The 16,955-nt window shown below is 40.9% G+C and overlaps 1 protein-coding gene and 2 long non-coding RNA genes across 4 annotated transcripts in view; 1 reads left to right on the top strand and 2 right to left on the bottom strand.

Moving 5' to 3' along the window:
• The window catches only part of LOC135554387 (ras-associating and dilute domain-containing protein-like), a 32,443-nt gene extending 31,180 nt beyond the window's left edge, over positions 1 to 1,263 (top strand). For both annotated transcript variants that reach the window (XM_064986675.1, XM_064986674.1), the window contains exon 15: positions 171 to 1,263. In XM_064986675.1, the coding sequence (XP_064842747.1) occupies positions 171 to 270 (100 nt within the window). In that variant the 3' untranslated portion in view covers positions 271 to 1,263. The remainder of the gene's footprint in view (positions 1 to 170) is intronic.
• LOC135554400 (uncharacterized) lies at positions 1,207 to 3,023 on the bottom strand. Its single transcript, XR_010457691.1, has 2 exons — positions 2,905 to 3,023; positions 1,207 to 2,363 (listed from the first exon to the last, which is right to left on the bottom strand). It is a non-coding gene; the product is annotated as an uncharacterized LOC135554400 (long non-coding RNA).
• Positions 3,024 to 5,934: 2,911 nt separating this feature from the next.
• On the bottom strand, positions 5,935 to 10,743 carry LOC135554401 (uncharacterized). Its single transcript, XR_010457692.1, has 3 exons — positions 10,725 to 10,743; positions 10,469 to 10,627; positions 5,935 to 6,097 (listed from the first exon to the last, which is right to left on the bottom strand). It is a non-coding gene; the product is annotated as an uncharacterized LOC135554401 (long non-coding RNA).
• Positions 10,744 to 16,955: the final 6,212 nt, after the last annotated feature.

Genomic DNA, 16,955 nt, shown 5'->3' with positions numbered 1-16,955 from the left:
AGTGTAAGATGGAGACTGGTCTTTACCACCCTGTGTTGATTAAGAAGTTGTAATAGAGTACTGGATATTATTTAGGTAATACGAGTTATAAAACACAACATAGAGTAGTGTTGTTCCCTCCCTCTGTTTAACACACCCTCTGACGTTCTCACTCGTTCTCTCCGTCACAGTGGTAGAGAGCTCATTCGTTCATCTGGAGATGCCCTCAGATTGCTGGTGGCCAAAAATGAGTCCAAATCAACGGGGAAGAGCTCAGTGATCACGTGCTGAGTGGAAGAAAGGTTTCATTGGAGGCTTCCCCACGTGAACTTTGACCCTCAGAAGGGAGCTTAATCTTCTCTCTTTATCCAACTAAGGACCTTAGTTGTCTGTCAGTACTTTACGAGACGTGTTCCTCAACCAAAGGATAAAAGACACTTGACTGTTTATTTTGTTTCGGTGAATAATCACTTCTCACTGAGTATTTGAAATGAAGCTTTACTGTACATAGAATGAACAGGAGGACACTGAAATGAGGATGAAACCACTAGACTGAATCCACTATTGCTCAAGTCTTCTCTGAAGCACCCCTTTTGAATGAATGCAAATTCAAACGCAAACAATACATGTGTATCAACGACATGGTCCAGACAGCTTTGCAGAAGTGTTTAAATCTGCATGTGAGCTGTCCTTCGTACCCAGAAAACACTGGGTTTGGGAGAGTAGAAAAGAACTGAGGTTCAGGCAGTTGATTCGAGCAGGTTAAGTTATTTCACTGTCTTCAAGGACACTATCTACTGACAAATGGCTAGTGCACAGCATTCTGTCTGAAGATTGCTCAGCTTTACAAATGCCAAAACCCATAAGAACTTATGCAAATATAACATTTTTATAGAACTGTAAATTATAATGTATTTTTTGAGTAAAAACAATGACTCATCCTTATGTCGTAGTGGCTGTATACTTTGGATATTTACTGAAGTGCTATTAGTGAAATACTTTCTGAAGCACTACAGTATAAGGAAAGGTTGTCATGGACTCTATGGTTATCTATAAGGCATTTCAGTGGATCTCAGTGATAATCTAATATGGATTTCTGGAGGTATCACAAGCTCACTGCTAAACATCTCTGACTTTTCCCATGTGGTGACAGTGACACTATAACTTATGACTGTTTATGAAATGTTTATAAACAAATGACTGACAGTTTTAAGTCAACAATCTCTCTTAACAGTGTTAAGTCTTCAATTTTATTGATGACAAATAAAATAGTATTCCATTTTTTATACTTATATTGTCCAGTATTTTTGACCATATTAAATAAATGTTATTTAGATTTTAAAACAAAATGAGAGCTCCAAAATTCCTGAGTTATTCCCCAATCCCTACATTGCCTTCTACCCATAGAGGTTGTTGCCTCACAGACGGTACAACCTGCATCCCCAGATGGTTGAACTCTACGACGTGAGACGTAACAAGGCCAAATAAAGCAACGGCACACTTTGGGGTGAATGAGGACTCCAGCTGTTGACCAAGTGCTTTTAAACGGGGGGAGGGAGCAGGGAACCAAGGGTGTGTCTCACACAGGGACCACCACAAGAGCCGCCATTTATAGTGCCCTTTGGTTTCCACTCGAGCAGCACTTTCCACTACACTACTCAATTTGACACAACCCAGGGTTCTCCCCTGAGGCCCTGAGGAAAATGGTTGTTTTGGCATTAAAAAAAGCAATCTCACACTTTGCATACTTCATGCTTGCAGGTAAACACAAAACTATGTCAGAAGCTGCTGATTGTGAGGAGTGTTCTGCCCAAGTCGTCCATTTTCTCCCCTGGTATAACGCTGACATGAATGCACTTTTAACTATCAGATTTAATCATTAGCTAAACACAGCCAATTATCAGCTGTAATTGCTTCATAGTGCTAGTCACACAAAGATAAATCTGTACATCAAAAAAGTGCTGATATAATAAGTTACACAGCTGATACTATAAGTTATACAGGTCACCTAGACAGCCTTGATGCAAAGCAGTCCTCCCCAATCTGAGGTTGCTTAGAACCAAAGTTGTGGTCACATTTGAGGATGGGGCAGTCAGTGAACTCCAGCCTGTAGTCATAGAACAGTGTTGCCTGTCTGGGTGAATCCTCAGGGCCTCCAATGGAGCCACATTCCCCCAGAGAGCTGTCTGGCGGTAGGAAGGACTCCTGGGAGGGAACTCTGGTCCTGAACAGCTGCAGGCTGGTGGTCTGGATCCCAACCCGCTCCTCGATCACCCTGAACAGGCTGGACACCCTGGTGCTCCTGGGAAGAAACCACCTCAAACCTCCCTGGATGGGCTCCTCCGTAGTCAAATGGTATAAGTCTGATACTCAGAAGAATGAACCTGGAACATGTTTGGAAATAGAGTAGGTGGATGATAAATATACTGTCTCTTATGATCTGCTATGCTATTTTATACTCCTTACTGTGCAATACAAGGTCTTTATGAGATGTGTCCCAAAGTGATTTAGTGCTGATCACAGAGTTACATGGTCAGAAATAGCTTTGTCCTGAGAGGGTTGGTTGTCATGGTTAACCTCACAGACTGGCTGTTTTGGTATAGCAGCAATTTGTGGGCAGATCCTACATATTTACTGTTCATCAGTGCTGCTTGTTTGTTCCAATTGAACCACAAGAATTTGTGAAAAAATTCATTCAATTTCAATTTATGAAACAACAAATTGTTGGCCTTTAGCTTTGCCTCATTTTACACAGGCGACTTCGAACCTCCGCATAAACATAAATGGCTGACGTGTATTTTCAATGGGAGTTCATTTTAAGTGGACCTGTCTGTGATGTACTGTAGCATGAGTATTTCTGTGTGTATAGATACTGTATGTCTGAGTGCTTGTTTGTGCAGTATGTAGTGTATGTGAATGTCTTACCTGTTTGTCTCAGGAGGTGGTGGGTTCCACAATCCCAGCTGACAGTTAGGACTGGGCTGTAGCTTCTCTCTAGTGATCTCCAAACAGCAGAGAACAGCATTCTCTTCTCTCTCATCCTTACCCTCCACTCTTTCAAACAGAATGATAAAACATCAATAGAAACCAATAGAAACATGCTCAGACATCCAAACTAGGTTTGAGAATGGAGTGTGTGTAGAATGGCGCCGGAGAGGATGGCTGACGTCTTACAACAGCTGGTGCAGCTGGTGCACGATATCTAAGGAAGTCTCGAGGTTTTGTTTGCCTGAGGTAGAGTATCTCATGATAGGCTGTAGACCACACTATCTACGGAGAGAGTTTTCATCTGTATTTTTCATAGCTGTCTACATACCACCACAGACCGATACTGGCACTAAGACCACACACAATGAGCTGTATACTGCCATAAGCAAACAGTAAAATGCTCATCCAGAGGCGGCGTTCCTAGTGGCCGTAGACTTTAATGCAGGGAAACTTAAATCTGTTTTTACCAAATTTCCACCAGCATGTTAAATGTGCAGGGGGAAAAAGGGGGGGGGGGACTCTATACCACCTGTACTCCACACACGTGTACAAAGCACTCCCTCGCCCTCCATTTGGCAAATCTTACCATAATTCTATCCTCCTGATTCCTGTTTACAAGCAAAAAATCAAGCAGGATGCACCAGTGACTCGGTCAATAAAAAAGTGGTCAGATGAAGCAGATGCTAAGCTACAGGACTTGTTTGCCAGCACTGAAACACGCATGAGAGCATCAGCTATACCGGATGACTGTGTGATCACACTCTCCGCAGCCGATGTGAGTAAGACTTTTAAGCAGGTCAACATTCACCAGACTGATTACCAGGACGTTTACACCGAGCATGTGCTGACCAACTGCCAAGTGTCTTCACTGACATTTTCTACCTCTCCCTGTCTGAGTCTGTAATACCAACATGTGTTAAGCAGACCACCATAGTCCCTGTGCCAAAGAACACTAAGGTAACCTGCCTAAATGACTACCGACCATTTAGGCAGGTGCTTTGAAGGTGCTCTGAGTGCTTTGAAAGTCTGGTCATAGCTCACATCAACACCATTATACCAGAAACTTCAGACCCCACTCCAATTTGCATACCGCCCTAACAAATCCATAGACGATGCAATCTCTATTGCACTCCACACTGCCCTTTCCCACCTGGACAAAAGGAACACCTATGTGAGAATGCTATTCATTGACTACAGCTCAGAGTTTAACACCATAGTGCCCTCAAAGTTTATCACTAGGCTAAGGACCCTGGGACTGAACACCTCCCTCTGCAACTGGATCCTGGACTTCCCGACAGGTCGCATCACTGCCTGGTATGGCAACTGCTCGGACTCCAACCGCAAGGCACTACAGAGGGTAGTGTGTACTGCCCAGTACATCACTGGGGCCAAACTTCCTGCCATCCAGGACCTCTATACCAGGCGATGTCAGAGGAAGGCCCTAAAAATTGTCAAAGATTCCAGCCACCCTAGGCATACACTGTTCTCTCTGCTACCGCATGGCAAGCTGTACTGGACTGCCAAGTCTAGGTCTAAGAGGCTTCTAAACAGCTTCTACCTCCAAGCCATAAGACTCCTGAACAGCTAATCAAATGGCTACCCAGACTATTTGCATTGCCCCCCCCCCTTTTACACTGCTGCTACTCTCTGTTATTACGTATCTATGTATAGTCACATTAATAACTCTACCTACATGTACATATTACCTCAAATACACCGACTAAACGGTGCCCCCACACATTGACTCTGTACCGGCACCCCTGTACATAGCCTCGCTATTGTTATTTTACTGCTGCTCTTTAATTATTTGTTACTTTTATTTAACTGCATTGTTGGTTCGGGCTTGTAAGTAAGCATTTCACAGTAAGGTTGTATTTGGCGCATGTGACAAATACAATTTGATTTGATTTGAATAGTATAAAATGCTGATTTTGCTTTACATTACTCTCTGTAGTTGGTTGCTCATGTCCCTGTAATCATTCTCCCCATTGTTGCCTCTCCTCAGTAGCTGAGGCAGCAGATCCAGCTGAAATTGCAGACATGGAATCCCCAAATCTGTCATACCTAAGGATGTAAGGGATTTACAATTTGAACCTTTTTCTTTTTATACCAGCGACAATCTACAGAAATTGTGGCTTTTATATGTCAATTATAAAGTGCTAATCCCCTAGATAGTGATTCTTATACCAATGATGATGCTATCTCTCCTGTGAATCAGCGATTGAATGGCTCTATCCACAGAGGCATTAGCCAAGAGTTAAATAAAGGTTCAATCAAATTTAAATAAATAAATAAAAGAGGCCTGAATGTTGGATATAAGGCTGACTGTGCTCCTTGGTTCTCCTTGGCTCCAACTTTCTGAAGGATTAATGTTTTCTCCTGAAGAAACTTACAGTAAACTCAATGTCTGGGGCCTGAAGGACAAAAGGAACATTGTTCTGTTTTTATTTCCCAGGATGAGCTGTTATCTGTGGGGGGTGAGAGGGCCACTTACAAGCTCTCCAGGAAATGAACAAGTGTTTGCATTCTAAGCAGTCTGAATCAGAACACTGACCATAAGCACTTATATATCTTCAATAAAGCCCACACAGTCAGTGGCATTCAGATAGGACTGACTCAGGAGTCTCATAAAACGTTTTGTAATCGCTTGCCACGGTGGTTTTCTTTATGTTACATTTAAAGGAGCTGAGAACAGCCAGTTACATTTGACCTTACTTTTCAAGGGGTCTACAGTGGAAAGAATCATCACAACATTTCCAAATGGAACTCACTGAAACATGCTGGAGTGAACTACTAGCATTGAAAAGAGTATTTGAACTCATTATGAGGTAATCCTTTGACATACCTTAATTGCAGCCATGAGCCCCAGATGAAAGCTTTGAGATAGATTTTCCAGCAGATATTGGGTCATTTGGCTGGGAATGAGGGTGTAACAGACCAGAAGAGGGATGGATTACCCTGCTCAAAGTCCTCGGGGCCGATGGTACCAGTGCTGTCTGTATCACACAGGCTGAACAGCTCCACTGCCTGTTCCTGGTGCTCCTGGAGCCAGAGAGTCATGTGATCCAGAAACCGCTCATACTCCGTCTGGTCGGACCTAAAGGCCTGGCAGGTTTTTCTCTAAGGTGGCCTTACGGGATGAAACAAAACCATTACCACAGTGCTATGTTGCATAACACTTTCAGGCTAGGTTCTCACAAGGTGCATTTGAGAGTCCTCACATAGCTACTACACACTACGTATAAGGCTCCTGATGTACACTTCTGGTCAAACGTTTTAGAACACCATCTCATTCAAGGGTTTTCCTTTATTTTTTTACTATATTCTACATTGTAGAATAACAGTGAAAACATCAAAACTATGAAATAACACTAATGGAATCATGTAGTAACCAAAAAAAGTGTTAAACAAATCAAAATATATTTGATATTCTTCAAAGTATCCACCCTTTGCCTTGATGACAGCTTTGCACACTCTTGGCATTCTCTCAACCATCTTCATACGGTAAAAGGGAAAGGGGGATACCTAGTCAGTTAGTCACCTGGAATGCATTTCAATTAGCAGGTGTGCCTTCTTAAAAGTTAACTTGTGGAATTTCTTTCCTTCTTAATGTGTTTGAGCCAATCAGTTGTTGTGTTGTGACAAGGTAGGGGTGGTATACAGAAGATAGCCCTATTTGGTAAAAGACCAAGTCCATATTATGGCAAGAACAGCTCAAATAAGCAATGAGAAACGACAGTCCATCATTACTTTAAGACATGAAGATCAGTCAATATGGAACATTTCAAGAACTCTGAAAGTTTCTTCATGTGCAGTCTCAAAAACCATCAAGTGCTATGATGAAACTGGCTCTCATGAGGACCACCACAGGATTGGAAGACCCAGAGCTGCAGAGGACAAGTTCATGTGAGTTACCAGCCTCAGAAATTGCAGCCTAAATAAATGCTTCACAGAGTTCAAGTAATAGACACATGTCAACCTCAAAGAGACTAGCTAGGGCAAAGAAACACGAGCAATGGATATTAGACCAGTGGAAATGTGTCATTTGGTCTGGAGTCCAAATTAGAGATTTTTGGTTCCAGCCGCCGTGTCTTTGTGAGACGCGGTGTGGGTGAACGGATGATCTCTGCATGTGTATCTCCCACCCTAAAGCATGGAGGAGGAGGTGTTATGGTGTGGGGGTGCTTTGCTGGTGATATTGTCAGAGATTTATTTAGAATTCAAGGCACACAACCTGTTGCGACTCTAGAGGCAGTATTTTCATTTTTGGAGAAAAAAAACCCGTTCCCGTTTAAAAACGGGATATTTTGTCAGGACAAGATGCTAGAATATGCATATAATTGACAGCATTGGATAGAAAACACTCTAAAGTTTCCAAAACTGTAAAGATATTGTCTGTGAGTATAACAGAACTGATGTTGCAGGCGAAGGTCTGAGAAAACTCCAATCTGGAAGTGCCCCAGGTTTTGAAAGCGCTGCGTTCCAATGAGTCCCTATTCAGCTGTGAATGTGCCATCAACGAGCGGACGCTTTCTACGTATTCCCCAAGGTGTCTACAGCATTGCGACGTAGTTTTACGCATTTCTGTTGAAGAATAGCCGTAAGCGGCCACATTGCGTAAGTGGTCACATGGTGGCTCCGAGAGAGATTCTCGCGTAAAATACAGTGGTAGCCATTACTCCAATCGGTCCTACTGAAAAACGAATTGTCCCGACGGATATATTATCGAAAGATATTAGAAAAACACCTTGAGGATTGATTATAAACAACGTTTGCCATGTTTCTGTCAATATTATGGAGCTAATTTGGAATATTTTTTGGTGTTGTGGTGACCGCAATTTCCGGGCGATTTCTCAGCCAAACGTGAAGAACAAACGGAGCTATTTCGCCTCTTTTGGGGATTTTTTTTTACTTTGGCTATCTATCTGGGAGTCTCGTGAGTGAAAACATCCGAAGTTCATCAAAGGTAAACAATTTAATTTGATTGCTTTTCTGATTTCCGTGACAAGGTTGCTTGCTGCTAGCAAGGCATAATGCTATGCTAGGCTATCGATAAACTTACACAAATGCTTGTCTAGCTTTGGCTGTAAAGCATATTTTGAAAATCTGAGATGACAGGGTGATTAACAAAAGGCTAAGCTGTGTCTCAATATATATATTTCATTTGTGATTTTCATGAATAGGAATATTTTCTAGGGATATTTATGTCCGTTGTGTTATGCTAATTAGTTTCAGGCGATGATTACACTCCCACATGCGGGTTTGGGAGTCATTATAATATATACAGTGCCTTGCGAAATTATTCGGCCCCCTTGAACTTTGCGACCTTTTGCCACATTTCAGGCTTCAAACATAAAGATATAAAACTGTATTTTTTGGTGAAGAATCAACAACAAGTGGGACACAATCATGAAGTGGAACGACATTTATTGGATATTTCAAACCTTTTTAACAAATCAAAAACTGAAAAATTGGGCTGGCAAAATTATTCAGCCCCCTTAAGTTAATACTTTGTAGCGCCACCTTTTGCTGCGATTACAGCTGTAAGTCGCTTGGGGTATGTCTCTATCAGTTTTGCACATCGAGAGACTGAAATTTTTTCCCATTCCTCCTTGCAAAACAGCTCGAGCTCAGTGAGGTTGGATGGAGAGCATTTGTGAACAGCAGTTTTCAGTTGTTTCCACAGATTCTCGATTGGATTCAGGTCTGGACTTTGACTTGGCCATTCTAACACCTGGATATGTTTATTTTTGAACCATTCCATTGTAGATTTTGCTTTATGTTTTGGATCATTGTCTTGTTGGAAGACAAATCTCCGTCCCAGTCTCAGGTCTTTTGCAGACTCCATCAGGTTTTCTTCCAGAATGGTCCTGTATTTGGCTCCATCCATCTTCCAATCAATTTTAACCATCTTCCCTGTCCCTGCTGAAGAAAAGCAGGCCCAAACCATGATGCTGCCACCACCATGTTTGACAGTGGGGATGGTGTGATGAGCTGTGTTGCTTTTACGCCAAACATAACGTTTTGCATTGTTGCCAAAAAGTTCAATTTTGGTTTCATCTGACCAGAGCACCTTCTTCCACATGTTTGGTGTGTCTCCCAGGTGGCTTGTGGCAAACTTTAAACGACACTTTTTATGGATATCTTTAAGAAATGGCTTTCTTCTTGCCACTCTTCCATAAAGGCCAGATTTGTGCAATATACGCCTGATTGTTGTCCTATGGACAGAGTCTCCCACCTCAGCTGTAGATCTCTGCAGTTCATCCAGAGTGATCATGGGCCTCTTGGCTGCATCTCTGATCAGTCTTCTCCCTGTATGAGCTGACAGTTTAGAGGGACGGCCAGGTCTTGGTAGATTTGCAGTGGTCTGATACTCCTTCCATTTCAATAGTATCGCTTGCACAGTGCTCCTTGGGATGTTTAAAGCTTGGGAAATCTTTTTGTATCCAAATCCGGCTTTAAACTTCTTCACAACAGCATCTCGGACCTGCCTGGTGTGTTCCTTGTTCTTCATGATGCTCTCTGCGCTTTTAACTGACCTCTGAGACTATCACAGTGCAGGTGCATTTATACGGAGACTTGATTACACACAGGTGGATTGTATTTATCATCATTAGTCATTTAGGTCAACATTGGATCATTCAGAGATCCTCACTGAACTTCTGGAGAGAGTTTGCTGCACTGAAAGTAAATGGGCTGAATAATTTTGCACGCCCAATTTTTCAGTTTTTGATTTGTTAAAAAAGTTTGAAATATCCAATAAATGTCGTTCCACTTCATGATTGTGTCCCACTTGTTGTTGATTCTTTACAAAAAAATACAGTTTTATATCTTTATGTTTGAAGCCTGAAATGTGGCAAAAGGTCCCAAGTTCAAGGGGGCCGAATACTTTCGCAAGGCACTGTATATTATATACTTATTTAACCAGCATGGCTACCACAGCATTCTGCAGCGATACGCCATCCCATCTGGTTTGGGCTTAGTTGGACCATCATTTGTTTTTCAACAGGACAATGACCCAACACACCTCCAGGCTGTGTAAGGGCTATTTGACCAAGAAGGAGATTGATGGAGTGCTGCATCAGATGACCTGGCCTCCACATTCCTCCGACCTCAACCAAATTGAGATGCTTTGGGATGAGTCCGACCACAGAGTAAAGGAAAAGCAGCATATGTGCTCAGCATATGTTGGAACTACTTCAAGACTGTTGGAAAAGCATCTCAGGTGAAGCTGGTTGAGAGAATGCCAAGAGTGTGCAAAGCTGTCATCAAGGCAAAGGGCGGATATTTGAAGAATCTCAAATATAAAATACATTTTGATTTGTTCAACACTTTTTTGGTTACTAGATGATTCCATTGGTGTTATTTCATAGTTTTGATGTCTTCACTGTTATTCTACTATGTAGAAAATAGTAAAAATAATGAAAAACCCTTGAATGAGTAGGTGTTCTAAAACTTTTGACTGGTAGTGTATATTTGAGTATTATGTGTTGCACCATACCATGTTCTTCTCATCTTTGGTCAGTATAATAGCCCTCTTCTGTTCTTCTCCTTCACTATGTCCTGGTTGATAGGTGTTCCAGGGTACGAGACAGTACTGGGGTCTGTGTTTGGATCTGTGATGGCCTCAGTCCTGGTCTTCAGTGTCTCACTCTGGGCTCTGAAGACAAAGAGAAATGAGTTACGGTGGTTCCAAAATACGTTTATTTTTCCATTTCCTTTTAATAGTACAATGTTTGAGTCGTGATTCAACAAACCTTTTCATTTAGATACAGACTCGACATTGACCAAAATAGAATGGGAAATGAAGACTGACGTAATGGGAAATGAAGACTGACAAAGGGCAAACCAGGGTTTGCGATGTCTCATCCTTCCTCCCTATCTATAACAATGAGGGCAGGAAACAACATAGTGGTGACTAGTTAAACACCAAGCGCCAGAGTGTGCTGGTTACTGCTCTCCCAGGTTTCCTTTCAGTCCTTTCCCTGAGAGAGAGAGCTATGATGATGTTGGAGGAGGAGGAGGAGCCCCCCCCCCCCCCCCAGACACAGGAAATTCCATCTGGAGACCGGGGAGCCCGGTGTAAAGCTCCTCAGGGGGACACGTCAGCTCTGGGTCTGGGGTGCAGCTCACTGTAGACCTAACCCTCCCAGCAGATATCCAGACCAGGCCGGAGTGCAGAGGGCACCTTTGAGTCTCACAGACTGTGGGGGGTATGAGGGGTGCATGGAGTGGGGGTGGTAGTGGTGAGCAACAGCAGGTAGAAGACTAATAACTTTGAACTACATGAGTCAGCCCTGCAATGCAGTGTCCAGTCTGGAAACTGATCAAGAGTAAAGCACCAGTGAATGCCAACAGCAATACAGATGTTCATAGACTAAAAGATTGCCTCTTATACTAGATACCGAATGGTCAGGCCCTTATATTTTTACCAGTCCTCCATAAAAACATTGCCTCATAACCTATGAAACTTTTTACCCCAATGTATGACAATTTCTAATATATAAAGCATACTGTCTAATATTACGTAATGATAAAAAGTCTGAGATCATCAAAGTATCCAACTGTTTACATGTTTCCCCTTTCACAAACACCTGCCCTCTGAGAAAACTGAAACATATTCTTTGTGTTCATTTCACAGGGGGGCCAAAGGATTACCCCTCCCTGGAGTTTCTCTCTGGTTTGATGACTACCCCCCCCCTACATTTATTTAATCTGGTTTAGAGGAAGACGAACATGACCTTATCTGATTACTGATAAAAGAGAAACATCAACACAAGAGAATCAACAAATGAAACCACTTAGGCCACCATGAAAAGCCTTGTCTCAGTCATTCTGGTATGAAGACAAATTGTCAGGGCACCAACACACAGCATCAGTAGTGAATTACATAACACATCTTTTTTATTACCCAGACTGATATACCAGTATACTCTCAAGTGTATCTGGTTTAAATTTAAGATGGAAAAAATCTATAGAAACTCAAGCACACAATCATAGGAAAATTCTTCACACGCGTATTTGCCCTCTCATTGGCTAGAATGTTCCCACCTGATCTCGCCTGCCTACCATCGTTGAGGACAAGCATTTCCATTATATGAACGGCCCCTCGAATACCCCTTTTGCCCTAAGAACAGCCTCAATTTGTCAGGGCATGGACTCTACAAGGTGTCAAAAGCATTCCACAGGGATGCTGGCCCATGTTGACTCCAATGCTTCTTGACTCCAATGCTTCTTGACTCCAATGCTTGACACAGTGGTGTCAAGTTGGCTGGATGTCCTTTGGGCGGTGGACCATTCTTGATACACACAGGAAACTGTTAAGTGCAAAAAAAACAGCAGTTGCTTGACACAAACTGATGCATCTGGCACCTACTACCATACCCGTTCAAAAACACTTAAATATTTTGTATCGCCTATTTACACTCTGAATGGCACACATACACAATCCATGTCTCAATTGTGTCAAGGCTTAAAAATGATTCTTTAACCTGTCTCCTCCCCCTCATCTACACTGATTGAAGTGAATTTAACAAGTGAAATCAGTAAGGGATCATAGCTTTCACCTGGTCAGTCTATGTCATGGAAAGATCAGCTGTTCAGTTTTGAATACTCAGTGTATAGCAACATATTGTGTTACAACGCCCCCTGTTGGAAGTAAAGTAGGCCTACTGTGATTTTACTGTCAAGGTGTATTGTTACAAGGTTGTCATGTGAAATTAAATGTATCCATTGGTTTAGCATTGTTGAGGTGCCAAGGTGGCTGCTTGAACAGACGCTTTTTTTTTACCGAGCTCCGAACCAAACTTCAGAAAGATTGTGAAAAAAAAAGTTTAGTCATTATTATTTTTATTTGTTCAAGATATAAGACCTTTCCTGTGACTGGAATGATAATTGGATCATTTATTTCAGCATGTCCATGCAAAGTCATGACAAAAAAAGAAAGGAAGAAGTTAGCCGTTCTATTGCTAATCAACAAGAGAGAAACGTGCTTATAGACAACTGCCATAACTACGCTTGGCCTTTGGATAATATCATGCTTTTGAATGCTGTTGAAGATGACGAATTCCCCTCTTTACCGGTTACTCCGTGCAAACATCCACCCTCCAAAAAACCCAACATGAACTCTGACATCGTGGCTACCCTCTCCTTTACTCATCAACTCCAGGTGTGACGCCATTGAGAAAATGGTAGGCGCGAACACCATGGTTATCGAAGGCTTGAAAAAGACTGGAGTTTGCATGTGGTGAAATTAAGGATGTGAAAACGAGAGTGGCAAAAGTTGAAAAAATGTGGAAAGGGTGGAAAAGAATAACAATGTCTACCATAGACGTCTCACTGATCTGGAACAATACACAAGAAATTGGAACCTGAGACTCTACGGTTTGCCAGAGGTGGAGAATGAAGATGTGCGAGGAGAGGCTATCTGCCAAGAAGTTTTGCCTGCAGAGAAGAACAAAGTTGGTGATACCACCGACATTGTGTATCGCCTCGGCAAGAAGCAACAGCAAAACGATTCAAGACCCAGGGGTATCATCATCCTATTCACTACCAGATTCTACAGGGATGCTGTCTGGAAAGCTGCCAGGAAGAACGCATTCCTTCAGAGCCATGGTATGCGTTTCGCCGAGCATCTCAGCCCGGAAGACATAGAAAGAAGGAACAAGTTTTGGCCAACGATCAAGATAGCACGAAGTGAGGGGAAGGCTGCTTACTTCGTCGGAGGACGAGGTTTCATCAAAAAAGAAATCCATATTCCTCCCTAAAATCTCACCAGAAGGAACAGGTTGATGGTTTCAGCCATGGTATTCTACTTTTCCTTGTGTTGTTTACCTAACAAGCATCAGGTGACTATTTTTCAGGACTACTCAGGTATTTCAATTTATTAGTTTGTTCTTGTATGACCAGAATAACTATTTTGTTTACAAACTTACGAAGAAGATTGAAAGCTGAATTTATGTCTTATGTCTACCATAACATAAGATACTGTTTTAAAGGGCATACAGGTCTGCTCTGACTTTACATGGTTATTGTTCTATTTAGTTATTAATACTTATTTCCCCAAAAGGTCTTAGGAACGTTTATTTGTAAAACATTTTGTTATTCAATTATTTTATGATCAGTTTTCATATGTACTTAAAATAGTAGGTACCCTTTTATTTAAATTATTATTTGTTGTTTTATTTCTCAGAATAGGTCCTGATTACACTAAAGAGGGTTTTTACTCTCTCTTACTACAAGAACCCTTTGTTTGGTCTTGAACATAATTTCCAGTTTAGTTGAATTTCAAAGCCAGATAACGTTGAGCTCAAAGGTTATGGAATAAGCTATTTTAACTTTAAATTGACTTAAATGGTGCAGATCTCGGTTCCTTATCATTTACGTTCACTGCTCCTACGTCTTTGACTCATCCTACTACAGTTTATACTTTTATATAATCTTTGTTGTTTTGTCTTTGTCTATATTATCTCTCAATGCTAGGGGGTTACGAAACAGTGTGAAGCGCAAGGCCTTATTTTTATTTGCTAAACCATTTTGAACAGATTTTTGCTTTTTTCAAGAGTCTCATTCAATTTTGGCTGATGCCAACTTCTGTAGGTCACAGTGGGGCAACGATATTTGGCTTTCCCATGGATCTGAACACTCCGCCGGTGTCACTACAATGAAAAATACCTTTGGTGGTAATATTCTACACTCGGACTGTGACCCCTTTGGTCACTTTATTTGTCTTATGATCAGTTACAATGACATTACGCTCATTACTGTAAACCTCTACGGGTACAACAGCAAACATGAGAATGATGAGTTGCTTGAATCTATAGAGAAACATATACTTCATTGTTTATCTAAATTTCCCAATTCGTTATTATTGATAGGAGGGTACTTTAACATTACAATAGATAATTCAACTGATAGATGGCCCCCAGGTAGGCCAACCAATCAGAATTTGGGTTTCATACTTTTTATGGAAAAGTTTGAGAGAGAGGTTTCCGGCAGACATATAATTCACTTGGAGTAACAAAACAGGTTCCAGACAATCCAGAATAGATGTTTGGCTTATATCCAAATGTATGGATGGTGGTAGTGTGTTAAACTACAAAATCTGTCGTTTGCCCCTGAACTGGCAGTTAACCCACTGTTCCCAGGTCATCGTTGAAAATAAGAATGTGTTCAGACCATAAGGCTATTTACATTGATATCAAAATATTTACAGACCATGATGCAAACCCCTGATACGAACCTTGGTAGAGCATCCTACTGGAAGCTAAATAGCTCATTATTAAATAATGATATAGTTCAATTTGAGATTAAAGATCTGCTCTCACACTTTTGGGAAAGGGCTTGTGAACTTATTGCAAGAACTGGGAGCTCTTTAAATTTGAGGTGTCCAAATATCTTAGAAAATATGGTAGTAATATTGCTAAGACCAGAAGAGCTGAGAAGGAAAAGGTGATCATTAAGATAACTTTCCTTTCTCAGAGGTCCCCAGCCAACCTCTTGGGGGAGGAGAAGATGGAACTAATTGAGTTACAAAATAAACTGGATAATATATATCAATTAAAAGCAGAAGGAGCCTTTATTAGATCCAGGAAAAAATGGATTGAGGAGGGAGAACAGAATTCATCCTATTTCTTTAGACTTGACAAATTTCACTGTAAAAATAACACTATCCATAAGTTAAACATTGGTGTTATTACAGATGACCAAAAATGAATCGCTAAATACTGCAGCAATTTTTACAGAAAATTGTATAGCTCTACGTACTGTCAGGAATCCACAGATATGTTTTTTAACTCAATGAATAATGTTCACTCTATCAGTGATATAGAATATAAACAGTGTGATGAACCCATTAACGTTGAAGAGGTTATAGAGTCTATCAAGCATCTAAAGAACAATAAATCACCATGTGTTGATGGAATTACATCAGAATTTTACAAATTATTATTATTACAATAAATTATTTCTGAACAAGTAGCTCCCTTCCTATTTGAAGTCTTTTTAGAGAGTATTAAAAACAATGTTCTCCCTCCTACAATGAGTCAGGGGTTAATAACACTGATACCTAATCCTAAAAAAGAAGTGCTGCTCATCGATAACTGGCGTCCAATTTGTCTTCTTAATAATGACTATAAGATATTAGCCTCACTACTTGCAAAAATAATTCAAGAAGTCCTGGATGCAATCATTGATGAAACACAGTCTGGCTTCATGAGGAACAGACATATTTCTAACAATGTCAGACTAGTATTAGACATACTTGACTCCTCAGACCTAATAACTGAGGATAGCTTCATATTATTTTTAGATTTTTATAAAGCATTTGACACAGTAGAGCATCAGTTTCTCTTCCACTCCCTTGAGAGACTTGGCTTTGGGGATTTTTTCTGTAAGGCTATTAAGACTCTCTATGCAAATGGTAACAGCTCTATCAAATTGAAATATGGCACCTCACCTAGATTTGAGTTAAAGAGAGGAATTAGGCAAGGTTGTCCTATCTCTCCATACCTGTTTTTATTAATCACCCAACTTCTTGCAAATTCTTTAAATAATAGTCCTGTACAAGATATTTCCATAGCTGGTAAAGAAATTATTATAAGCCAGCTGGCTGACGATACTACGCTTTTTCTGAGACGCTAACCAAATTCCCATATCGATCAATGTGATACAATCCTTTTCCAAAGAGTCTGGTCTATATCTTAACATTAAGAAATGTGAACTCATGGCTGTCAAAGATTGTGTGACACTTTCATATTATGGTATTCCAGTAAAAGAAGAACTTACATATTTAGGCATAACCATTACAAAGGATCAGAAGTCTAGAGGCTTACTAAATTGTAACCCTCTTATTAAAAAACCCCAGAAGAAACTAAATCAATGGCTACAGAGGGACTTATCTTTAAATGGTAGAGTCCTAATAACCAAGGCTGAAGGTATCTCTAGACTAACATATGGTGCTCTGTCTTTATATCTTGACCGTAAAATAA

The sequence above is a fragment of the Oncorhynchus masou genome, chromosome 14, assembly GCF_036934945.1.
Source record: "Oncorhynchus masou masou isolate Uvic2021 chromosome 14, UVic_Omas_1.1, whole genome shotgun sequence".
Classification (NCBI taxonomy): domain Eukaryota; kingdom Metazoa; phylum Chordata; class Actinopteri; order Salmoniformes; family Salmonidae; genus Oncorhynchus; species Oncorhynchus masou.
This window is presented reverse-complemented; position numbering and strand designations above follow the sequence as displayed.